Source organism: Amborella trichopoda, chromosome 1 (assembly GCF_054954075.1).
Source record: "Amborella trichopoda isolate Santa Cruz 75 chromosome 1, AtrichopodaSantaCruz75HAP2 v2.0, whole genome shotgun sequence".
Classification (NCBI taxonomy): domain Eukaryota; kingdom Viridiplantae; phylum Streptophyta; class Magnoliopsida; order Amborellales; family Amborellaceae; genus Amborella; species Amborella trichopoda.
Genome location: NC_142336.1, coordinates 56,679,278 through 56,706,561, shown reverse-complemented (window position 1 = coordinate 56,706,561; position 27,284 = coordinate 56,679,278). Strand labels below are relative to the sequence as shown.

Genomic DNA, 27,284 nt, shown 5'->3' with positions numbered 1-27,284 from the left:
CAAGATTGTGTGATACTTTGTCAAGTGTTAGGGGGTATCATTCAGCCTAGAGATGTCAGAACAACCCCTTACCTCTCAAGATCCAACCAAGGCAAATTGGAATGCAACTCGCGGTGAATTCATGGTTGAACAATTGAAAAAATTACATTTTGCTGGGAAGCGATCTGATATTGGATGGAAGAAATAGGATTGGAGGTCTGTCTTTGACGTATTTAATAAAAATTTTGATGTTCAAAATACCGTATAACAATCGAAAACTAGATGGGCTACACTTAAGAAGCTATATTTTATTGCGAATAACCTTATTAACCAAAGTGGTTTCGATTAGGATGACAATGCCCATGTTGTAACTGCTCCGAATGGAGTGTGGGATCGATTTCTTCAAGTAGGTTTTTAGTGTTGATTATTCGATTCTTTATTTTCTTTGGTTGTTGTAGGAATTTAGCTATGCAAGATGTTTGGAAAACTCACATATCTACGCAAACAGACCCATCCTGAAGCAAAACCATTTAGAAAGGTGAGCTTTTCCTTTTATGATCAACTTACCATACTAGTAGAAGATAAGATTTTTCATTCTATTAATAATATTCATTTAACTTTATTATATTACACTACAATTCTAATGCACTACAATTCTCATTAGAATATGACATTTTATGCCTATAGGTAAACATGCCACAGGGAAAGGGCAATTATCGATTATTCATCAAGAGCCATTAGAAGATGACATAAGTGAACATGAATTTGAGCAAAGTCCACAATCAGACCCACATTATATTGTAAATGAGAGTGATTTGAGCTCTTTAGATGATATGCCTATAGACACCTCTGAAAGGAACAAACGTCAAGCTATTGTGAAATTAATTCCACATCGTGGTAAGAAAGTGAGGTCTAGCCTTGCAAGTAGGTTAACAGCAGCTGTTGAAAATTTAGTCAGGGCAGACATGTCAACCTCGCAAATGTTGCAAAAGCCTACAAAAAATAAAGAGTTTTCATATAAGAAGTACTTGATAGAATTGCAGCAGTTGGAAGGCTTAAAATCAAAGTGAGCATGTGCAAGCAATAGATTTACTTGTTAATGAAAATGTGGTCATCGCATTTGTGACTCTCGAAGGAGAACTTCGTTTGGATTGGATGCGTTATAAATGTCACAGAGTAGAGTAAACATCCATTTTATGTTTTTATTTTTTATTTTTTTTTGTGGTTCGCTCTTAATTAGTGACTTGAATAACTTCCTAATCTCTGTATAACTTTTGGACCTTAATTTTTTGAGTAACATGTGTGAAATGTTTGTTGATTTTTAGGGCATGTGTGAAATGTTTGCTGATTTTACTTATCCTTTTCCCATTGATTTGTGATCTTAGAGAAAATGGCTTTAGTGTGCACTCATATGCACTTCTAATACACTCTTCTTAGTCAAATTCTAATGCACATTGACTCAATTTTGTAATAGATGTTTGTTTGAGTTAGATATATTCCTTAAATAATACATTTGTTCACATAATTTTTTTTCAATTTCGTTATAATATCTTTCATTTATTTTATATAGTGAAGGCAAGCATACAAACAAAGAAACGTAATTGAGATGGAAATGGCCAAACGGCATGAGAAGCAACGGCACAAGCGACGGTTAATTATTGCACTTGCTCGTTGCAGTTATAATGATATTTATGTAAACAAGATTCCTCTTCGGAATTCATCTCTATCTGGCTATGTATACATGGAAGAAGTACTTAAAGGTCATAGGGAACGATGCCTTCAAGTTTGTCGTATGGAGTTGAACGTATTTCAAAACTTTTGTGAGATTTTTCCAAGTAGACATCTTCTAAATGATACTCGAGGTGTAAAGGTTGAAGAGCAGTTAGCAATGTTCTTTTATATCATGGGGAAGAGCTCAAGCAATCGTTCAGTCCAATACCAGTTCCAAAACTCAGGTGAAACTGTTAGTCACCATCTTGAAAGAGTTCTTAATGCAATACATAAATTATCATTCGATTATGCCCATCTACCTTCAAGTAGCGCATCTCCATAAATACACAAAAAAAGCATGTATTATCCTTTTTTCAAGGTACTTACTTTAAATTTATGTATCTTTCGATAATTTTGGGAAATTGATGATTAATTTTAATTGAAGTTTTCTTTCTTTACTTTTTTAATAATTGCATTGGGGCAATAGATGGTACTCATATTTATGTGAGTATTGGTGTTGAAGAGCAAACTCTATATCGAAACGGAAAAAACTTTTTATCACAAAATGTAATGGAAAGCTTGTTCTTTTGACCTTCGTTTTGTATATGTACTTGCTGGGTGGGAGGGATCATCATCGGATTATTTTGTGTTAAAAGCTACAATAAAACCAGGTTACCAAAGGTCACAGTTATTTTCCTTCCTTAAAAATTTTATATTTGGTGGAATATTTAAACTTCATTTCAAGGTTGCTAATTAATGTCATAGTCCTTATCTACTTCCTACAAAAGTATTGCTATTTTTAGAATATATATATATATATATATATCTATAACTTTTGCTATTTATATGCATTCAGATAAATATTAGCTCGTCGATGCAGGTTATGTGAATACACGAAACTTCATAGCTCCATTTAGGGGTGTGAGGTATCATTTGAAGGCTTATGGTCGAGGAAATTTAGCCCCATAAAAAGCAGAGGAGCTCTTCTATCTTCGACATTCATCTCTTCGGAACGTTATTGAACGCGCCTTTGGCATGTTGAAGAAAAAATTCCCTATTTTGAAAGTAGCAACAACATATCTCTAAGAAACACAAGTTAAGATTGTTGTTGCTGCTTGCACTTTACATAATCATATCCGAACTATAACAAGTGGTGATGATTGGCTCCATGAGGAGTATGATAGGGAGTTTGCACGTGGATCAGTTGAAGGAACAAATATTCAACCTAATGATGTAAACCCTCAAGCTGATAAAAATGAAGGCGATGAACTGCGATATCATATTGCTAAAGCACTTTGGGATAACTATTGTGCTCACCGTTGAGCATAATATGGCACATAGATATAACTGGTTGTGATCATGTTTTCCACTACTCTCTTTTCCACTTCAGATTTTAATATTAATTGCTTGGGTTATCATTCATGGGTTATGAAAATGGCGTGAAACTCTCGGTTTTAAAAATATAAATTTGTTTATTATCCTCTCTATGCCCCTGGAAAAAATCATATTTTTCCAAATTATATGATTATCAAACGCATGAAAGAACAAAGTTAAAAATCAAGGTTGGTCAAACATTTTTATGTAATGAAAAAAAAAAAAAATACGAATTTAGAATTTATTGCAGCACATACAAACAGACATATCTGGCAAATAAAAATTTATTATCATATTTCAATATACATCCATACATTCTACCAAGGTAATAAAATAGAACAATAATGTTTCTCAATTGAAGCAAAAAAATTGCATTTTTTTTCGATGTGAATATTTTTTTCTTCGATATCCAAATTGGGCCTTATGCGTTAAAACAATATTTTATCAGTAGAGTTCTAAGGTGCACCATGTGACCCCTTTAATAAACTTTTTCCTTCTAAAATATTGGAACTGTTATATAATTGGGTATGTTCATATTGTTGTAAACTCGAGATAACCCAATCTACCATTTTGAGCAAATCAGGATATCTCAAATCCCACTAGATGTGATGAGCACTCCACCACAATGATTTCAACACTCAAATAACATGCCCAATATACACTAACAAGTACAATATAATTGGGAAAAATATAAGAACAATAGAATAAGCAATATGATAAATCTTCAAACCACAACACAAAAGAAAAGTAGAGAGGGACACACACATATATGTGGTTCATCCAAAATAGGGGCAAGACGGCAAAGATGTATCCACTATTAAGAGGAAAACTTACAAAGAGTAAGGTTATGTAGAGTTATCTTATACAATCTCAAGTAAAGCTCAAATAAAAGAACTTCCTACTTCAAAACCACCTACAATTGATGAAAGAAAGACTAATGCAATTTGGCCGGGGAATTTTTTATTTTTTTTCTTATTTTCACCTCTTTTATTTTATTTTTCTTTTGGCAAAGATTATTTATAAGTAGCCTTATTACAATAATTACTGCTTCAAATAAAATAAAACTAACAAATTCAAGATCTTAAAAACCTTGATGCCATTAAATCAATTTTCTTTAAACAAATAAAATATCCACAATTCTTATGCTTGGGAATATAAAATCAATATAATTAAATATAGCAATAAACAAATAAAAGAGAGTGCCTAATAATACCTCAACCGGGCTTATTACACCCCACACAAAGTCATCAACATCCAATGGTGCGGGATCAAGGGTTAGCTTCAATCTCGAACCAAAATATGAAATTTTTGCCAAACTGAGTATTCACCCTTAAATCTCTATAAACTCTAACCGCCAAAATTTTTTTGCCTTACCCCTAATTTCCCAACCCTTTATATTTTTAAAGCATGAGAGAGAAAGTAGGAGACCTAAGTATGCGGCATACCCCTCGAGAGGCTTAGGAGGTAGAGGGTTAAAGAGAAAAACTTAGAGAGAGAGAGACCCAAAGGAGAGAGAGTGGGGCGTGCCCCTATAGGAGAGAGAGGAGAAAGAGAGAGTTGTGGGAGAGAGAAAAGTGTAGAAAATAGGGAGAGGGTGCACCTCTATTTATAGATAAAAATTAGGTTTAGAGTTTCTTAAGGTTTCTCATAGTTTGCCTATTTATTGAGATTGAATATAGACCGTTGATCAATGTGACTTGTGGGATGAGAGATCTGAGCCATCCATTCCATAGATGAGTCATCAACATTGTGAAAGGTGATTGGACCATTATCCTCATTTCTTTAAACTATTTCCCCATCAATATATTTAAATAAATTGAATCTTATTTAAATATTTTTTATTCCATACAATAGCATATTCTTTCTCATACTATTCAAAGACATGTCAAGTCCATATATGCTTTTAATATTTAGGATAGGACGTGGTCAATCTTTTCCATATCTAATATTATACCACATGTACAACATACATTTTTTAAATTTGAATAACTTGACAACAAAGCAAACAATCAAGAGGTGGGACGTGCCACACATGTGTGGCATGTGTGGGCCCCACCCACATAGTACACGATGGGCCCATGTGTACTATGCGCCCCCATGATATTGAACAAATTAATTTTTAAAATATTATTTGAATTTTATATTTTTGTAAAATCAATAACTTTATTTTTATAAGTCTATAAATTATAAATAAGATATTAAAATATTCATAAAAATTCAAATAATAATTCTAAAATAATTACTATCATAAAACAAACATAATTAAATTAATATGATGGGAAATAGATCTATATGGTTTAGGAAATGAATTAACAATAATGGGGCAATCCACCTTCAACTGTGGACTATGGACCACACTTGCTTTATCAGACCGACCCAGTGTTTTATATTATCCACAGTCCAAGCAGGGGCTCATCAGTGGGTCACCAAAGTCTGGCCAGTGAGCCAATGGGTCGCAATCCCAGTATGTGGATTTCAGGTCTTCCCTTAAAGACGAGTCAAGGTCACCAAGCCCTTATGCGACCACAACTCTATGGCGCATAGGGTTATCTCTTGCACATGCATATGCTATACCCTAAAAGGTGGATATATGGCTTTTCTGAACGATCTATTTATATGCATGTCGTGTGATGGATCATGGATGAGATTTTGACTCCCGTCTCTATGGGTCCACAATCACACACAAGGGTCTCGGCTCATTCATCCCGACATAAGCTCTGACCTCATCAAGGGATAACCCAGAACCATTATCGGTTTGTTCTCTATGCCTAGATACCTTGGGTTTTCCAACCGACTGGCCTAGATGGTCAAGTTCAGTCCTGTATCAGTAAACATGGTTTGCTTAGTATGGTCAACGAGGGACCACACTCCCACTGAGTTCGTGTTCCACTATATTATTTCATTTTACAAGCACTCATAAGGCCTTTAAAGGCCACGTAAACCCAAGAATTGACTCCTTTCTTCGACTCACTAATGCCGCGAATAAATGCCAACAAATGGCCCAAGATGAGCCACAAATGATGGTGCCAGGGTTTTATTGCAAAACCCCATTTTCCAACTCCCATTATTCTCTACAAACTCCATTTTCTCTACAAAATAGTTCACCCTCTTTTTCTCCTCGTTTATCTCTCTAAAAAAACCTTTTATGAGCCTCCACTAAAAAAGGCTTCCTTTTAGTAACAAAAATACCCCTCACTATAGTAAGAAATACATGGATGGTAATTTGACATCACCTCCCAATACATATGAGCCATTGGCCTCAAACAATCAAAAGGAATGCGCACCTCCAAACCCAACCAAACAATATAATTTTTGGTCCAATCTTTCCAATGATAATCTAAAAATACGCTTTTATCCCTAATCATAATTATTAAAGCTCCAAAATTAGTCCAAATCAAGCAGATTTATGAGTACTTTAAAAATTTTATATGGATGGACTATATAATATGTTACAAAAGCACTATTTTTATGATTTTATATTATGGTGCTTCTATATTCATGCATTTCGAGGTTGAGACGATCAATTGGAGTTGCAAGCATTGGAACTACCCTTCCTAGTGGGGGTTTTGAGGTGTGTCTAGCTTGCATAGTGTAAGTTTAGTACTTTTATAGAAACTTCATCGTCGTAATCAACTAGGAAAAGTTTATATAAGATTACCGCCTTATGTGAAAGGCAGGGTTGCACCTCCAAACCACCCGGAAAAAAGGTCTTCAGTATTCGAAGACCTCGAATTGATAATTTCAATTCAAAATTTATAGATTTTAATAAAATATATTGAAGTTTTTAAAATAGTGCATCTTACCGTACATTAAAATGTTATACATCCACTATTTAGCTTTAAATTTCATAAGCCATCACAAAAAATATTTGTAGGGCGCCACCTTATATAAATCACCCAAGGCCAACGGCCAGATAACTGTGATATTGAAACTCAACTAGTTCATGCCGACTTGACCGTTCGGACTCTTAAAACACTGGCTTCAATTTCTCTTTCTCACATCATTATTGCGATCGAGAACATGAATTGAAATTTATCGAAGATAGAGAGAGATGGTGGGTATGGGTTTGGCTCTGAAATTTATGGCAGCCAATTGCAATCAGCCTGCAACTTGTTTCGCTATTTATTTTTATCCATACACTAGGATTATGAACTGCCCTATATGAGGTGATGTATACTGTTTGCGTGCTAACTTATCCCCATTTGATTTCCAAAGTTGATGATTTTTAAGTTATTGCATGATTTTAAGTGTGATTTAATTAGGGAAATTACATTATAATAGCCCCTTTGTTTCATTGACCACACTCAAATTTCGAAATAGATTATTGGATGTGATAAAAAATGTAGTATATAAAACTCTTCGACTTCACATCTGATGGCTAGGAATGACTATGCGAGATTTTATGGTTGAGAATACGTGCTATTGATGTATTCAATCCAAACAAAATTTTACAGATGGTTTGTTAATGAAATATTATGAGTAAATATCAATGTGAAACTATCGCACGTTGTGTGATTGATAAAAGTTTATTAAACAAATATTATTTTGATTAGATAACAGTAACATGACCTGAGTCTCCTTCATCTGTATGTTAAAACATTGCTTGAACAAAATGAGCATTCCCTCCAATTACTGTCCATATCCTCCATCATTTTTTGTTAAATGACGCCATGTTATTTGAAGGATACATCATTTAAACTAAGATCTCTCTCTCTTCGAGAAACAATGGTAATTTTATTGCAAAATCTGTAACCAGTATTATCAAGAGTCAACCAACAACCCATACAATCAAAATTACAATGGTATATAATGAAAGAAACCAATAAAAAACAAAACAAAGCTAAGGAAATACAACATTTAAATGTTCAACAACAACTCCAGCTTTGGCTAATCTGTCTGTTGTAATATGTGTGAAGCCAAATCACACATGTGACTCTTTTTTCTTTTTACCTCTCATTTTGAGCCATTGGATTATTTCTAATCCAATGGTTGCAATGTTGTAGGAACTTTACCTTGAAGGGATTAAAACCCTTCTGTTTTAGTGAGAGACAGGAAAGAGAGAGGGAAGAAAAAGATAGCACACGTACAGTTTACTGCTAGTCCTGTTTTCTTCACTTTGTAGAGAGAAAAAATGGAGATTTTTTGGCATACACTTGGGTTTTTGGACCATGTTGCAGGCCTTGTTTTAGAGAAATAAAGTACACTTTTGTAGTATGTTTGGACCACGTTTTGGACTCTGTTTAGAGATAGTTAAAGTTGCTAAAAATTTGAGCTTTGAGACTTGATCTCTCTTGTAATCTTTCAAAATTAGTAAGTAAATCCTCACACTATTCTCCCGTGGATGTAGGTCAAGTTTTGTGATTGAACCACATTAAATCTTTGTGTTGTTTGGGTTGTTTGCTATTGTATTCTTCATTCCATGATGTTCCTTTGATGCCATGTTGTTTTCATTGCTTGTTTATATTCATTGCTGATTTTTCACCAATCCACCCCAACATCTGCCTCCATATTGGATTCTCTACATACATGCACCATAGTTATTGTCATGCTATTACACTCATCATGCGCCTCCCTAATCAGCTCATGTAGTGTCCAAGGAAACTTTGCCTCTTTCTTTATCCACCTAATAATGTTCATCGAGTCACCTACCGCCACCACAAGTTATTAAATCTTTTGACCAATTTAATACCTTAGAGCAAGGATCTCAATTCTACTTCATTAGCTGTAAGCCTTCATGTTGGGCTAAAATATTTTAACAAAATATTACCCAAACAGTCCTTACAATACCTCCAACATCAGTAGTGCCTTGATTTCCCATCGAAATTCAATTTAATCCATCCCTCGTATGGTGCTTACCATAAACCCACCCTGATATTCTTAAATACATCTCTCCCTTACTAACACATGTAAATTGCGCGTAAGGTCCAGTCTAGGCACCCCCTACCATTCCTCGTTAATAGCTAACCATTGTGCACAGTTAATCTTATTTTTTCGTTTAGTTTAATACTTTATCTATCAATATTCTCAAAACACATTTCCATAATTCCCACGCCATTGTGATTTTAACAACCTTTCGTATAATCTTCCCTTTATTTCCAGCATCTTATATCTTCCATCCACCAAGAAGGTTCTCAACCTCCAAACGAATACCAGTATGTATATCCATCCATGCAAAACACCATAGCCAAACTATTAGAGCATAACAATTGTCGAAAAATAGGTGATCAACTATTTCCTCGTCACTAAATTTTCCACCTTTTCCTCAACATATCAACAATTAACAATTTTTTTTGTTTCAAAAGCCATACAAATGCTTGAACCTTTAAAAAGAACAGGCCATCTCCAAAATTTTGCCACATCTTCATCTTTCCATCTATTTCGTTCACAATACAACAATTTATATGCCGATCTTATAGAGTACTCACCATTCTTACTTAGTTCCCAAACAAATTTATCCTCCACCTTAGGGAAAAAGAAATATTGTTGTAGTATTACTAAACATTGAACAAATTCCTCATACACATTGTTATCTACCCTTATAGGGACATTTGATATCCCAAATTGCATTAAAGCCCTTACATATCACCAGTTTACTAACCATCTTACTCTTTGAAGTAACATTGGCAAATACATGAGGGACTTTATTTTTTAAAGGACAATCTCCAATCCATTTTTGTTGCCAAAATGACGCATTTTCACCAGTACCAACCATCACATGCACATTACTCAAGAAAATTTCATAGTGAGCTACAATTTCTTTCCACGTGATAGAGATACCATTCTTACGAGTCCCATTTGCCACAATGCCGTGTTCCTTATCTAGCCCATATTTTCCTACCAATACTCTCCATAAATGATATTTTTATTTAGCACATCTCCACCACCACATAATCAATAAAGCACCATTCATCAGTTTTAATCATTTAATCCCCATACCACCATCGTAGAAGTACACACCTTATCCCATTTGACCAAATGGAAAAAAAAAATTCCTCACTTTCACCCCACAAAAACTTTCTCATAATACTCTCTACCCCTATAGGGAGATTTGATATCCCAAACTGCATTAAAGCCCTTACATATCACCAATTCACTAACTATCTTACTCTTTGAAGTAACATTGGCAAATACATGAGGGACTTTATTTTTTAAAGGACAATCACCAATCTATTTTTGCTGCCAAAATGACGTGTTGTCACTAGTATCAACCATCACATGCATATCACTCAAGAAAATTCAGAGTGAGCTACAATTCCTTTCCACATGATAGAGGTACCATTCTTATTGGTCCCATTTGCCACAATGCCATGTTCCTTATCTAGTGCATACTTTTCTACCAATACACATCTCCATAACTGACATTTTTCTTTCGCACATCTCCACCACCACTTAGTCAATAAAGCACTATTCTTAAGTTTTAATCATTTAAACCCCATACCACCATCACAAGTAGTATACACCTTATCCAATTTCACCAAATTGAACAAATTTTTACCCTCACTTTCACCCCACAAAAAACTTCCTCATAACACTCTCCAGCTTAATGATTAGCATATTTGCCAAGGCAGTCAGGGGTAGGACCCTTTGGCCTCGTTTTAGGTCATGCTGGATTGGGGGCTAAAAGCGGGACACTGTCCAAGCTCGAGCCATCACCATGTGGTCCACGACCAACTAGCATTAGCCTTATCACCAGGGTGACCTACCCCAAAGCTAGTGCTCAATTTCAAGTTTACCAGCTTTGGCTGCTTCCATGGCGAATTTTATCCACACTGAAAGTTTTAAGAAATGAAAAAGTTTATATAAGGTTGCAATGTTAAAATGTATAGTTAAGGTGCACTTCAAAAGTCCATCAAGAGAGGTGGTTTTGATATTGAAAAACCCTATAATTAATCATCTAAACATCGAGATGTATGAATATGAAAGGCAAAAAGATTTCGAGTCCCTAAAATAGTTTGTATTGCAACACATCATTTGAACCATCCATTTTCAAGTCTTTATAGTATTGATGGTTCTACTTGATTTGAACTATTTTTTGAATTTAAAATTTTATAATTAGACATGAGAATAGATTCTCAAGTCATCCTAAGAAGTTTTTACACCAAAACTATATTTATGATAAAATTTGGAGGTGTGCTTTAATTTGATTAATTTGATAGTTTAAGGTTGCAACCTTATACAAACCACACCCTTTAAGAAATGTTCAAAGTGAGTCAGTATATCGTGTTCCCTCATGAGCGTATTATGCATTGGCTACCTTAGGCAAAAGGGCCACCTAGGAGGTTCTTTATATAAACTATCGGGATCAACCTAAGAAACATCAAATGATTGATTATTATTAAAAATAAAATAAAAATTTTGAGTTTTTCAATACTTAGATCCAGTGTTTTAAAAAACGGCGAGGCGAACCGGACTCGCCCGGTTCGACTCGAAAACACGCGTGCCCGTGCCGGTTCCAAACAAAAACCGAGAACCCCCAGGTTCTAGAGTGGAATCGCCAGTTCCCATTCGGTTCTATCCGGTTCAGCCCGGTTCACCCCATTCACACACGTGCGAGGGTGTCCCACGCACACTCACACGCGCAGACGTGTGTTCAAGCACATGTGTGAGCGTGCCCCACGCACCCACACGTGTATCCAAACACACGTGCGAGCGTGCCCCACACACTCACCCGTGCACACGTGTGTCCAAGCGCACATGCGAGCGTACCCCACACATACTCACACATGTGTCCAAGCGCATGTGCAAGCGTGCCCCACACACCCACACGTGCACACGTGCGTCCAAAGCACACGTGCACACGTGTGTCCAAAGTGCACGTGCGACCGTGCCCCCCACACACTCACCCGTGCACACGTGTGTCCAAGCGCATGTGTGTCCAAGCGCACGTACGGCGAGTCGAACCGGACTCGCCCGGTTCGACTCGGAAACATGCGTGCCCTTGCCGGTTCCAAACAAAAATCGGGAACCGCCCGGTTCTAGAGTAGAACCGCCGGTTCACCCCATTCACACACGTGCGAGCGTGTCCCACACACACTCACACGCACAAATGTGTGTTCAAGCACATGTACGAGCGTGCCCCACGCACCCACACGTGCACACGTGTATCAAAGCACACGTGCCAGCGTGCCCCACACAGTCACCCGTGCACACGTGTGTCAAAGCGTATATGCGAGCGTACCCCACACACACTCACATGTGTGTCCAAGCGCACGTGCGAGCGTGCCCCACGCACCCACACGTGCACACGCGTGTCCAAAGTGCACATGCGACCATGCCCCCCACATGCGTGCACACGTGTACACTCACGCGTGCACATGTGTGTCCAAGCGCACGTGCGAGCGTGGCTCACGCACACTCACACGTGCACACGTGTGAGGTTGCCCTATTATTTTTACACACATTTTATTGTTCATATTGCATAGTTATTTATATACCAATGTTGAATACCTATCTTTCGATGTTGAATAATTCCCAACATCATTAAATGAAAACGAAATGTAAATATATTCTATTAATCAGCAATTTATAATCACATGTAGTTAGATGGCTTGATGGTTATGAGTTTGATTTTTTTACACTAGGTCACAAGGTCGAATCCCCTTGGGCACCCCCTTGGGCATGTGTTGCATTTGAATCCCCTCAGGCATGTGTTGCATTTTTGTTGTGTATAATTGTGGTTGGTATAAATATTTTTGTTGTTTTTGAATCTCCTTGGGCATGTGTTGCATTTTTTTTGTATATATAGTGGTTGGTATAAATATAAATATTTTTGTTGTGTATATAGTGGTTGGTATAAATATAAATATTTTTGTAAATAATATAAAAGACATAAAAAAATGAAAAATAAAAAAATTAATTTTTTATATAACAATTAATTTTTGTTGTATATAGTGGTATAATTATTTTAGTAAATAATATGAAAGGTATAAAAAAAACAAAAATAAAAAGTTTATTCTATTTGAAATCTCCATCTTTCTACTAACAATCTCTTTTACTAAATTTATTATAGAAACCTAAAAAAATACATTTTTGAAAAATTGAAGTGTTATTTCCAAAATTTGTACACATTTTATTAATTTTTACATTGATAACCAAATCTTTTATTTTATTTATGAATTTTTACATTATAAATCATGTAATGTACTATTTTTCTTATCGTTGTCAATAGTACATTTTAAATTAGATAATATTATAAAATATTTTTAATTTGTTATTATTTATCTAATAAAATAATTATAAAATATAAACTAATAATTATAATTTCAATATATAATATTATAATTAGTGAGGTTGTAATAATTTTGGATTATAGTTAGTTAGGCTGTAATAGTTTGGGTTTTTTTAGCGGTTTAGGGTCTTTCGCCAAAACGAGATTTTAATGGCCATTCTTTCATTGATTAGTCTACTCTTTATAATAGTCCATATATAATTATATACTTTATCCATGATAATTCTATGATTTTTCTTTTATGTGATGCAAATTTAACATAAAATAAATTTATACAGGGAAAGAACATCGTAATATTCACAAATTGATAAAAAAAATGAAAGTTAATAATGTAGTACCCTCATTTTTTATTAGATTCATAAAAAACAACATTTATAATAAATTTTAATAATTTTTTCGGATTTTTTCGAAGCTTTAATCCCACCGATTCCTGATCCGAATCGCCGATTCGCCGATCTGGATCGGTTTTTGAGGTGCCTGATCTGGGTCACCGATCCGCTTTTTAAACCATTGCTTAGATCTAACCCTCAACACATAGTCAAATACACGAAACATGCAAATTTTTATATTTATTTACTCTAATGAGCTTGGTTGCGCATTTTGAAAGTTTATATCCCCCAAATTTTGGGGAGTTGAAACTACTCCTGGCTTGGGTTATGGAGGGATGAGAGCAAATGGACATGCACCCACAAAAGTAACACATATGTTCTCTAAATGTTTTGTAAGTTGAGGAATTGTATGCTATAAGACCACTCGTTTTTTTTGTATAAAGTGGTCACAATCATTCTCGGGATGTAAATTCTAATGAATTGAAGCATATAACCGCCTACTAAAAGTTGGACTCTGTGCCCCAATCAATAACGCATCTCCAACCATCCAATTTTTCATTTAACGGTAAAAAAAGAGCGTGAGTTCCCTATACCAAAATAAATAGTATCGTTGTTTGCATTTCCATGGTTTAAAAATAAATACCCCATGGCAACAAACCAAACGTTTGTCATTTGGAAAGACTCTAAAACAAGGTTCCCATAGATATCAAGAGTATTCAATAGTCCATAGTATACGATTAGGAATTTTTATCATTCACTGAGAGGACACGCGGCGAAGACCCTAGAAAGATAAAATGGTAGGGAAAGATTCAAAATCATATGAAAGTTAACACGAATATAATTAGGAGTACTTATTCCATTTTAGGGAGAGAGAAGATACCAAAATACACTTAGAGAGAGAAAATGTAGAAAAGGCAAAGCGTCTTGATCTATTTAATTAATTTTAACTAGGCAGAATATACCAACAATAATGGAGGGATTAAGTTTAAAAGTCATCAAAAGATGACTCAAATGACTGTCAAGACTAAAATGATTAGATGTAACCCAAATGATTAGAATACTTAATCCATCTTAGACAAAAACTACCAAATAAGGCTCGTCATAGAGAGAATGAAAATGTCATCCGAGTCTAGTTCTTCGAAAAAACTTAGGAAACTACAGGGTTCTTCGAAAATTCTAAAAAAATCGGCAGCAGAGATTTTTCAAAAAAAATACGGAGAAAGTTATCAAATGCACCCTAAAACTCAGCTTAGCGATTGAAAAGTTGTCTCCCAAGATAATATATGAGATTGGAAGCTTGAGAAAAAGATAGAAGTAGAAAATCGGACCCTTGTTTAGTAGCCTATTTGTGAAAATCGAAAAAAATTCAGGCTAAATAAAGCTTGGCAGAGAGAGATTAAGAGGTCGTGAGGTCACAAGAATAAAAAGGAGGTGGGGTGGGTACCGCATTCCTCCCATTTTCCTGATAAATTGGCAATGCACTATTTAGGAATTTTCCCCAAAATTGGGGGAAAACATGAAAACATGGAGAAATGCGGGGCTGCACATTTATACGAAAGTTTTAGAGAGTGGAAATAATTGATCAAGAGTGTCTTTGGATGATATTTAATATTATAAAGAGTAGATTATTTATATGGAATTAAAAAAATTTACATAATTATATTATATTGTCGGTTCTCAAGTACCTATATTGTATTATATAATATTATCTAAATTGTTGAATTTCAGGAATTTTCGACTATTTTAAATTATTTATTTTGAAACTTGTGATTTTGAAAAATTTACTTTGATAAATGTAAAAATAGCTAAAAATAAAAAAATTATATGTAAATCTGCCTACGAGTTTTCTCACATTATTGTACAAATAACTAAATTGTTGAAGTTCACGAAATTTCAACTATTTTAAATTATTTTTTTTAAAACTTGCGATTTTGAACAATTTATTTGATAAAAGTAAAATTAGCTAAATATAAAAAAAATTATATGTAAATCTGCCTACGAGTTTTCTCCAATAATTTTACAAATAACACTACCAAGTAATGTACATTTTCCTTATCAATATTAATTTGATTCAAAAGTTTAATTGTTTCTCAAAGAATTTTACAAATAACACTATAAGTAACGTACATTTCATTATCAAGTTTAATTTTATTAAAAAGTATAAATTTTAGTGATAACATGGTGAAATCGTCACTAATATCCTTGGATTTTGTATTTAGATGTTACAATCATTATTGTCCCTCAAATTTAAATATGGGTGGTTGTAAGAGTGTCATTTACAAACATAAAGTTATGAACAAAAAAAATTTATGACTTTATGAATCAACCCAATTCATTCAATTTGACATATATTGAGTGAGAATTATTGTGACATTCATGTGCAAAAGATAAATGGTCTTGATGCATCTCTTATTTTTTAGCATTGCAAAAAGTACTTCAATTTTTTTTGTAATTTACTCGTATACTTATTTTCCTTTATTTTTTATACATAAATTGCACATCTATGAGATTCGTAACAATTGACCTTGCTATGATTCGTGTGAAGAGTGTTAGGATTCTTTGAAGAGATTCAGTGTCCATTAATTAATATGTGAAGAGTCATAGGTTTCTCTAAATATAGTATCAATTAATTAATATGAATATACTAACTTATTTTATATAGACAAATACAGATGACAATAATATAAATAAATCACATATACATATATTATACATAAACTTACTACAAAATACAAGATATTGATTATAATATATATCTTCCATATTAATCTGGTAGACAATATATAATTTCCCTTCAAAATTCTAACAATTTCCCAGCAATTGACACTGCTATGGACCTACAAACCATTAGCAGCTACGATATAACATTATAGGAAGTGTCGAGCTTGCACTGCTCCAAACATCCCATGTCATTTTAGTCCTAACACAAAAAAAAGGTGTCCTTTGCATAAAGATGAAGCCCTAAACAATTAAAATAAGGCGCACCTTCAAATAGCATCAAAATATATTATTTCAGTGTTAGAAATCTATATGATGGCCTGGATTTTTATTTTTTGTCTCTTGTAAAATTCAGAGTTTAAAAAATAGTGTAGGTTGAGTAGATATAAGAACATTTTAGAATCTTGAAAATTGATAATCCAAAAAATCATTGTAATATGAACTATTTCGAATCTTTTTTTTTTTTTATGTCCATACATATTGAAGTCGAAATGATCAATTTGAGGATTTTTGGGTATCGAAAAAGCCTCTTCTAATGAATTTTTGATATGCGCCTTAATTTGATTGTTTAGGCTTCACTCTTATATAAACTCTTTCCAACAAAAAAAAAAAAAATGAGTATGTGAATAAATTTCAATTTTTTAAATATTTTATGATTTAGAAAACTAGATAAATACTACTGATAATTTCCGTTTCAGTACATCCAAACATGCCTTTGAGCTTTTCATCGGAAATGAAACCAAATAAAAGTGTTAATCATGTTTTTCACACTGCCTTAATATATGCACTGTTATGACATATTTATGAGAGAGTTACTTTCTCTCTCTACCCTTGACCTAGAATCCTAGATCTTTCCTCAAGTAACCTAAGAGCACCTTACTACAACTGCTCTCATGGCATATAGCATATAAGCCCTTGCCTTAGAGCCAACGGTTTGTGTCTTTCTCTCTCTGCGCTTCTCTCTTTTTCTCTCTATTTCTTCCATCGTTTTTTGTTCAAAACCCTTGAAAATGGCCGCCGCTCAACAGGCAACCGACCGTATCACCACGAATGGTACGTTTTATACCCTTTCTTCACTGTTATTTTCATTGGTTTTCAGTAAATTTTGGTGGCATGGGGTATTTCTTTCTCCTCTGTTATCCCTCATGAGATCCTCACCCCTGTTTCTCTCACCAAGGCGTGTTCTTGGTTGGTCTGATTGTTTTGAATATTTTGATGGTTTGCTTATGGCTTTTGATCTCTTTCTACCCACTTTGAGATCTTCAGCTCGTTCTCTTTCTAGCTCCGTGAAAGGACGAACTTCTGTGGCTTTCATAGGGATATTTTTCTTTATCGTTTGCTCTATTTTCGCTGGACTCAAATTGATTCTTGCTCAAAATTAAGGGATCATATATAAAAGAGGTTTATGGACCTTCTCTTTCTCTCTCTCTCTATCTCTCTCTACATAGGTTTCCTGCGGCTATATTGAATCTTGCTCTCATGGGTGTTATTGGTTTTGATTAAATATTTATTTTCCTAAAGAGGATTATTGGTGCATATTATTTCGGGGCAGTGATGAGGTCTGGATCTGTGATGCTTGAATACTTAGGGTTACTTTAGGATATGTGATCTGGAAATTCACTGTTCGTTTTGACAAGATTGATTGGAAAATATCAGTTGTTTGTGTGTGTTGAATTGTTTTTTGAGGAAATTATGAGGTTTGTTGGAGAAATTATTTGCGGGCTTGATTGGGTTGTAGAAGGTAGTGTACTAGCGATTTCACTGAGTTTCTTTGATTGAATAATTAATTTTTTTTGGCAAAAGATTGTATATTATGATGCTTTTTATCCTGCAGAAGTTTCTGTCTGCCCACCTATTTGTTTTCAGTAGAAACACCTGCTTGAATGCTCTTTCCCTCCTCACTCTCTTCACTCGACTCTGCGTTTCTTTGAAATGCTAAGGCTGTTTTTGTTATGGGAGAAGCTTGGAAATTGACTAGGAGGCATCGACAGGCCTTTTGATTAGTAAAATCCTACATCTCAGAAATGACCTTTAGTTACATTAAGAAGGCCTTTGGCATCACATTATACTTACATGAGTGCCATCTCATGGTTCATGCTATAAACTTTGGTAAATTTACAATGTTTAAGTCTCTGAGCACTCGTTTTTATATGGTCATATTAGAACCCATTGTGGTAGATTGCAGGTGTAGTCTTATCACCAGAATGAACCTCACACCCAGTCTGAATGGCCTGATCCATACTAAAAATTTTAGGACATTGATGACTATCTTATGGTAGTTGGCTATTCCTCAATCTCCATAAACGGTCCATGGGGAACTTACCATTCATATGGTTGATATTTGACTTAATAGAGGAGACACCAAATTGTCATTGTTTGTTGGTTTGTTTCTTGTTCATTTCATCTTTGTTATAGATAGGATAATAAAGCGGAATTTGTTTTTTTTTTTTTTTCATCAATTTATTTGGGCTTCTAGGTGGTGTGGAACGTGTGATTTCTCTTGTCTTTATATTGGTCTGGTTGTCAATGAATTATGACGAGGGCAAGGGGTCAATCTCCAGTTAAACTAGATGTGTTTTGGTACTAATTACTCAGGGGGTTAAGTGCCCTATATAGGCATACGCACTTGAGGAAGTGGAATTAAGACAACAAAGTCAATGTCATGATCATGAAACCAAGCTTGATGATTTGGAAGGAATTTCTTTAAACCATGTTTAAAGAAAACACTGTTCTTAAAGCTGAGTACAGTTGGTAGCGCACATGCAACTTGAATGTTGTGGAATCAAATATTCTTTGGGTCGGATTTGAATGGTAGTCGGATACATATTCTCTATGAAGATGATCACACATGTGATATATTTAGAAGGTTACTGATCTTTACGTATGACACTAGGAGACAAGCATTTCGAGAAAAATTATTATTGGACCTGGCATGAAAAAGCAAACTGGAACTGCTCATGGTGCCTGGGTGGCAATTTTTAAGATTTGCACATGAGAGAAGGGTTCGAAGAAACATAAATATTATGATATAAAGATGTTCTGAGTTTATGAACCTTCACAGTTTGATTGACTTTCCTTTAGGTGATTTTAAGTTTACCTGGACAAATAGCAAATCTGACCCAGTCATGGTGGGGAATGATAGGCTTTTGGTAATGTGGATTGTTGTGAAAAGTGTCCAGAACCATCCTAAGGACATTGCCTTAGCCTTCTTCAGACCACTCCTCTTTCACTTTATGCATTCCAGCTCTTTGGTGCATTTTCCAGTTAGATATAAACATATGCGTTTGAACACCTCAATTTATAGAAGGTGATAAAACGGTGGAGTGGTCCTCAGGTCCAAGGATGGACTGTCAACAAAAAATTTTGAAATGTGAAAAGATAACCTCAAAGAGTGGTATCTATACATCTCAATAAACATAGCAATGAAATTTTGCTACTACATTTTTTATTTTATTTTTTGAAAGGTAATCTAAAAGAATTGAATAAAGAAATATTTAGGAGAATTGAAGTTGACAAGAGAAACATCCTTGAAGTAATTTGAAAATATTAACAGAAGTAAAGAGAAGGGAAGGGGGCGATTAATGGATGGAAAAATCCACTGTATGTTTGATATGAAGGTCCGGTATCAAGGGCTCATAAGACAAGAAGAGGTTAGAGGAAGGCCAAAATCCAGGCATTATGGTTCAAATGACAATCACATATATCCCTACATATTCAGCTATGTCATTATTATTATTGATTATTTTAAAGTGTTATGTTATTGTTGTTGTTTGTAATTAAGTTTGTATGTTGGAGCCAATGATTTGACTGAGGAAAATAATTTCTCGTGGTTTACCATGTAGTATAGTGTTTTAGATATAGGGTCTCTTGCCTAGGTTAGGTTCAAATTCCATGCTAACCATTCAAGAAAGAAAAATGATGATTGCTTCTTGTTTTGATTTATATAACTGTTAAAATGAATGTGAGAACTTGTTACTTCTGTTGTTAGTAATTGCCTATTGGATTAGGTTTGTTGAAATATGATTTATTTAAACCATTCAACTGCAATTGGTTCTACTTGCAAGTTTAATCTTACTGATTCAGTAGCATATTGTCATTGTTCTCTCTCTTGTCATATGCATTTTAATTGTGATGTTTGAATGCTTGCAGAGCCTACTGAGTCATTGAACATATTGGCACTTGATGATGAGGGAAAATCTTCCAAAGCTGAAGATGCAAAGGAACAGGTGCATGATGCCATTCTGTTAATAAATTATGTTCTTATGTTGAAACTCTCTCTCGCTCTTGCTATCTCTCCCTCTCTCTCTCCATGCGAGAATATGAAATTTCATAAAGTGAAGTAAACTACAAATTACTTGATAGGATATTTTTGTAGTATTTGACAGGCAACATATTTCTTTATGATGAATATTTTTAGTCAGCTTTGGATTTTGTTCTGATATATTGCTCTATATTTATCAGCCTCTATCCACCAAAGGTGAGGGCTTGGAGTCCTCTGAAGCTCAATTGGATGCAACCACCGTTGTTCCTTCTAGGGATGGGAGTGGCCAACCTGGATCAGTTGATGCCAGTGGAGATTCTGGTTCATTCTATCCACCCAATGTTTATGCTCCTCAGGCATATTATATTGGAGGTGTGATTGCTTTCCTCTACATTAACTTATTTAATTTTCTGTACAATTTATTGGAGAGAAAGTTAATAGAAAATACATATCTATATATAATAGAAAGGAAGTTAACTGAAGAGTCAAATTTTCCAATAAAGTTAAATATAATTGCAAAAAGGCTAAGTCGGTTAAGGCCAATCAGCTTCCCGCTTCTGTTATTGATAGGCTACATTTATGTATTGGGGTAATCACCACCCATTGAGAGGATGGGAAGTGGGTTAGAGGGCGGAAGGGAAAGAGAGCTAATTAATAGAGGAATCACGAACATTGAATTTTGTCTAATCAATATGGTGGCGATGCCAATTTCACTCTCAAAAAAATAAAAAAAGATGTATCAGCATTAGATGTATTGAATCACATATCTCATGCATGCCGTCCATGTCAGGTTACGATGCTCATGTTGGTGAGTGGGATGAGTATCCTCCATATGTAAATGCCGAAGGCATGGAAGTCGGCTCTCCGGTATGTGCTTTCTCTGTTATCTTTGCATTTCAGTGCATCTGTTTCTTCCTCACTTTCTACCTTTTGATCAGATATATGTTTGTATTGTAGTTTCCAGTTACCTTTCGTCCACACTGAACGTAATCGAAGTTGTGTTTCTTTTTTCTTTTTCTGGGTGGGTGGGGGGGTTCCCATTCATCTTCTTCCTCCCAAAAGCATTTGTTATCAAATTCATCTGTGTTGTGTGTGTGTGTGCTCGCATGCATGCACATGTGTTTGTTTAGTTTCAATTCCGTCATTTCTTGCTTGAAATTTAATCAAAATTGTCTTCTTTCTATTGATGCAGGGTGTCTATAATGAGAACCAATCCGTTGTATACCATCCAAGCTTTGGGTATAACCCTCAAATGCCCTACGGCCCCTACTCTCCAGCTACAACCCCTTTGCCATCCGTTAGGGGAGATGGGCAGCTCTATCCCCCACAACAGTATTCATTTGCAGGTCCATACTATCAACAACCAGTTCCACCTGGCTTACCATACATTAATTCCCCAACACCTTTATCTCAGGCTGAGCTCTCTAGTCCATCAGCAATTGATCAACAACAAGGTGGTTTCCTTGCTGATGCTTCAAATACAAATGCAATTCCATTTGGGCCAAGACCCAACTACCCAGTTCCCTTTGGGTCATTTGGTAGAGGTAGCTTGGGTGGAAATAGTGGAAACCCTACTTATTACAATGCAAGGCAAGGTTATGATGGGTTTGGAAATGGGTCTTGGTCTGATTGGTCTAAAGCTCCTGATGGTCATCACAGGTCTTTGACTGGTTTGGCATCGCCAACCTCTTCTTCACAACCAATGGCTGCACTTGGATCATTCGGGCACAGCATTGCACCTCTGTCACCTGCTACAGTATGGTTCTAACATTAAATTTACTCTATTTTATTGTAGTATTTTTTGTTAATGATCATGTATGAAGTTAAGGATTTGAGGTATGAATGTATGATTTGGCTAAGTTTTTAGGTGAAAGTATATTGCAGAAATAATCTTTGTTTACTTGTTTGTTTTTTAACTTAGACATATTTACTTTCGAATTCTTCATGCATGTGGAGAATGTCCTTGTTCTTTATGAAAGATTTTCAAAGATTCTAAACGAAGATTTTAAACCAAGGTAGTATTGTGTTTTGAATAAAGTCGTGTTCTTTTTGGAAGTGACCATTATACCCCTCAGTCGTTTCTAGATGGGGGAAATCCTCATTATGTTCATGAATTTCAGACTGATGTAAATGCATCGATTTCTGGATCTGTAGTGATGTTTGTTGTCTCAAAAGACTATGGTTTACTATGAAACTACTTGGAATTTACCTTGGATATTCTTCATGTTAGAATTTGCAATTCAAACATCAGTATTAAATTTGATTTTATCTTCAAGAGCTTTTAGTATGGTTTTATTGAAGAAGAAATTTTGATGTTACTGTGCTCTCTTGAAGGATAAAAGCCTCTTTTGTTTCTCTGCGTAGTTTAAATGGTTCCTGCTACCAAAACTGACACCAAGTATTACATTTCAGTTAATTTTGAGCTAAAAACTTAGCCAAACTTCTGGTTTTGCTGTTGGTCCCATATATTGGGTGCTGTATAAGTGTGTTCTGCTTTGGTTTCATTTTAAACAAATAGTACAGGGGACGTTTGATGTGTATCCCTGGGCTGCATCTTAGAAATCATATCCATCTGAAAATAAGCAAAAAGGATGGTGTTGAACCCAGAAAATTACTGGGTAATATAAAAGATTTATTCCATTCCCCTGTACGTATGGTTGAAAATCTGCCACAAATCTCCCTCCATTTTCAGATCCTACTTATCAGGGTTCCAGGCAAATTTGTTGACGCTTCCCCTATGATTTTCAGTACCTACTTTCACGGTTCTGGGGTAAAATGTGAAAAATTTCCTTATGATTTTCTGGACGCTAATAGCTTGTTACGTATCCTTTTTTGGCCATTCTTTGGGGTAAAAGTCATAAAACTATGGAGATCCATTTGTTCACTGGAAATTTGGCCTATATTGTGAACTTGATCAATTTTTTCTTTATGTATTTATTGAGTTTCAATAGGTTATTTTCTGAAACATTGAACCTTGGCTGGTCATGTATATCTAACGTGTTCATTTTATCTTGCAAGTCACCCTAATTTCCAAAATTCAACAATAAGAAACTATTTTTCTTCTATTACATCATTAAATTTTGCCAATCCTCTCTTTCTACAATTGGTAAACAAATTTCTCATAGGAATTTAAGGATTCTCAGCAACAGCGACCACTGTTTATGGCTAAACTCCTTTTTTTTCTTTTATCACACTTGAAACATCAAGGCTAAATTACTCTTCTTTTCTTCTGTATTATAAGCTTCTGTCAATTCCTAATTTTTTTAAGCATCATTTCACAAGATCACTTATTTTAGACTTCTCAGCAACAGAGACCACTCTATGGCATCGGGGGCACGCAAAGCTCGTACAGCAGAGGTTATCCACAAAGCAGAATCTATCAAAGTGGTAGTTTTGGAAGGTCTTCTCCTGCTCTTGGAGCCATTGGTAGGAGTTGGATTGCTGTTGAGAAGAGCAGGAGGAGAGGTAGAGGTGGTGGATCTTTGTGCAACTGCAATGGCACCATTGATGCCCTCACTGAGCAGAATAGGGGGCCAAGGATGTCAAGATCAAAGAATCCGCAAGGAGATCAGAACTCATCAGCTGATACCAAAAATGGTACATCAGAAAGCAATGAATTATATAACCGGCTCGACTTTAATATTGAGTACAAAGATGCGAAGTTCTTCATAATAAAGTCGTATAGTGAAGATAATGTCCACAAGAGCATTAAGTATGGGGTTTGGGCTAGCACAGCCAATGGGAACAGGAAGTTGGATGCCGCCTATCGGGAATCCAAGGAGAAAGATGGGCATTGCCCCGTTTTCCTTCTTTTCTCAGTAAGCAATCTTTGGTGTCAATAATGTGTACAGCTATTATTTGAGTATTTTCCAATGCCCATGTATTTTATTTCTGGAATGCATGCTACAATCCATTGATCTATGGGAAACACCATTAGGATTGTCATCATCCAATGGAATAATGATAGTGATCGAGAGAGTTGGCCCACCATGGGGACATCACCTCTTCAGTTAGGCCCTGCTTTCTCCCTCCATCATTGCTCATCATTTCATTTGACAGTGACCCAAATGTATAGTGGTTTTCCATAGACCATTTGACTATGGCCTATTCTTCATTTATGTAGCATGTCTCTTTAGATTGTTGAGCATTCCACATTGTGTATGAAGCTTTTGTGTTCCACTCTAGGATGACTTCTCTGATGCATGGATTATTTTATTAGTATGGGTATGTGTTTGTGCACGCGCGAGTGTGCATGTTCGTGCATGCAGGTCCATTGCTGAATCTAATAGTCGTGGTTAATTTGCAGGTAAATGCTAGTGCGCAGTTTTGTGGGGTAGCAGAGATGATGGGTCCAGTTGATTTTGAGAAGAGTGTGGATTATTGGCAACAAGACAAGTGGAGCGGTCAGTTCCCTGTCAAGTGGCATATTGTTAAAGACGTTCCCAACAGTCAGTTCCGCCATATTATCCTTGAGAACAATGACAACAAGCCTGTTACCAACAGTAGAGACACTCAGGAGGTAAGCTTGTTCTTTGTTGGTTTTCATAGAAATTAATAAAATTTTCTGAAATGTGTATACTGACGTCTAAAATCACTTTGGCTTCTATGCCTCTGGATCTTCAAGTTATTTGTTATTATAATATGTTTGATAGATTGATGCCATAGCAACTTGTGCTTGGAAGTTTATACTTCCATATGTGACTTGAACTGCTTCTAACTTGTGCTTAGAAACCATACACCACATGTAATTTGTACCGCGTCACCTGTATCTGTCACACACATGTAAGGGAGAATGCAAAATGTATACCTTCTTATGAGAGAGATACAGAAGCATTTGTTTAATGTTATGTCAGTGCAAGAGAGAGATGCATCATTTCTGTTCAAGAACTCGTTTTCCATGTTGAATTTTCTTACCATTGTGTGTGTGTGAGAGAGAGATGTATATATTTAACATTTGTGATTTCTTTTGTTGATAAGATGCACCATTTATTATCAGGACCAAAGGGGAAAGTATATAATAAGACCATTTTTTGACACAAGGAGGTCACCACCTCCTATGGCCGGTTGATGTAAAATCGAGTGGCTGAGGGTGTGTCATCGACCAAGCTCAGAGTCCAAATAAAAATTTCTCGAGCTTGGTGACGCACTCCAAGCCATCAGATTTCACATTGGATTGTTAGAAGTGATTGTGATCTTCTGGTGTCGTACGTAAATGGTCTTATAGTATGCAATTCGTTTACTAAAGAAAAACGTATTCCATTTTGCATTTTCCTACCATTGAGAGGGAGACGGTTCAATGTTTTGAGACCTTTGCTCATTTTTTGGAGTTCATTTCAGGTAAAACTAGAGCAGGGCCTCGAAATCCTGAAAATATTCAAGAACTACAACTCTAATGTCTCGATTCTCGACGATTTTGAGTTCTATGAAACCCGCCAAAAAGCCATGCAAGAGAGAAAAGCAAGGCAGCAACAAGCAGCCCTAGCTGAGCACACAAAACCAGCCTCCTCTGCACTCTCCGGTGAGAAACAAGCTACCCCACAAGACAAAAACCAGACAGCAGTTCCATTTTCTAGCGATGTGGTGAAGCAATTGCCAAAGACATTTGCCAATGTATTGAGGTTGGGAGAAGCAAAAGTTGCCGGAAAAGAAAACCCGTCTCCTGAAAAGGTCAGAGCCCAAGTTGGAGACGAAGTGTCGGCAACCACGTCAAGTAGCTAACATGGGGCTGCTTTCTCTTCCGAGGAATATGATGCTGCTTTCTCTCTCTAGCCAGAATTTCAGATGGTCCGCAAAGTTTCTTTCTAGAAAGGGGAGAATTGATGGAGTGGCACTATGGAGGCCTGAAGATGTGCGAGAGTTGGCAGAGGGGAGTTTCTGGTTGTTTCTCTCTCTATATGTAACATAGTTTTTCTTTGCTTCTTGCTTTTTTACCTTTTTCTTTTTCTTTTTTGCGTTTTGTATCTTGAGGTGTTCAAGTGAGAGAAGCAGTTATTTGAAGCTGCTCGATGCCGAGTCGTCTCCTCTCTGTAAATTTCTCTCTACCCCAGCTTGAAAGGCTGATGAATAAAAAGAATGATGCCTTGAGAGTGTTTCTCTTTCATTTTTTTTCTTATTCAACTATTTGATTTCCCACCTTAAGTGGGCGTCAAAAAAAGTAAAAAAATCACCCCTCCGGATTTGGGATCGGTACGTGATAGCCTGCCTCTTCCTTACAGGAACTAGGAACTGATATAATATGGAAGGAGTTGTGCATTTGTGAGAGAAGTAGAGAGCTGGGCACGTTTGTCAGCAAGCTTGGTGATTCTATATCCAATTTTTTTAATTAATTTAAAATGTAAAAACAATATTCCAATATTCTTTTCAATTTGGATTGGCTATCCAATCCAGATTGGCATCACAATCAGCCATTTGTTTAAACGGATGAAAGGGAGGGTCCTGATTGGCTGGAAACAAATGCTAATTCTCGATATCTCGATATACATGGTGGCCTAGATTTGGTAATTATATCTTTGGTAATTATATCTTTGTATAGGGTTTTGTTAGATCACTTGTGGTATACACCTATTTTTAGACATTTAGATATTCTTATCCTATAGTAGAGTAATTTTTTGTTTAGAGGTATTTTAAGTAATTAATCAAAAGTAACCTATAAATTTTTAATAGAAACAAAAAATTTTATCAACAA

The 27,284-nt window shown here is 35.6% G+C and overlaps 1 protein-coding gene and 1 pseudogene across 3 annotated transcripts; both read left to right on the top strand.

Moving 5' to 3' along the window:
• The first annotated feature begins 1,355 nt into the window (after window positions 1-1,355).
• Window positions 1,356-3,012, top strand: LOC148783943 (uncharacterized; annotated as a pseudogene).
• A 14,257-nt stretch (window positions 3,013-17,269) lies between these two features.
• On the top strand, window positions 17,270-26,699 carry ECT5 (evolutionarily conserved C-terminal region 5). Of its 3 annotated transcripts, none has more exons than XM_006850929.4 (8): window positions 17,270-17,391; window positions 20,488-20,564; window positions 20,800-20,971; window positions 21,390-21,466; window positions 21,792-22,355; window positions 23,911-24,417; window positions 24,906-25,118; window positions 25,937-26,699. In XM_006850929.4, exons 1-8 carry the CDS (start codon window positions 17,349-17,351, stop codon window positions 26,315-26,317), a joined length of 2,034 nt encoding a protein of 677 aa, XP_006850992.1. In that variant the 5' UTR covers window positions 17,270-17,348; the 3' UTR covers window positions 26,318-26,699. The 3 variants fall into 3 exon arrangements, with proteins under 3 accessions (XP_006850992.1, XP_011625785.1, XP_020527026.1); XM_011627483.3 differs by having other exon boundaries at window positions 23,905-24,417; XM_020671367.2 differs by having other exon boundaries at window positions 23,896-24,417.
• The last annotated feature ends 585 nt before the right edge of the window (window positions 26,700-27,284 follow it).

Coding starts and splice junctions, on each gene's coding strand:
- ECT5 (XM_020671367.2), top strand. CDS start 17,349: ATGGCCGCCGCTCAACAGGCAACCGACCGTATCACCACGAATG. Junction 21,467..21,791: donor GCATGGAAGTCGGCTCTCCG/GTATGTGCTTTC, acceptor CTATTGATGCAG/GGTGTCTATAATGAGAACCA. Junction 25,119..25,936: donor ACAGTAGAGACACTCAGGAG/GTAAGCTTGTTC, acceptor AGTTCATTTCAG/GTAAAACTAGAGCAGGGCCT.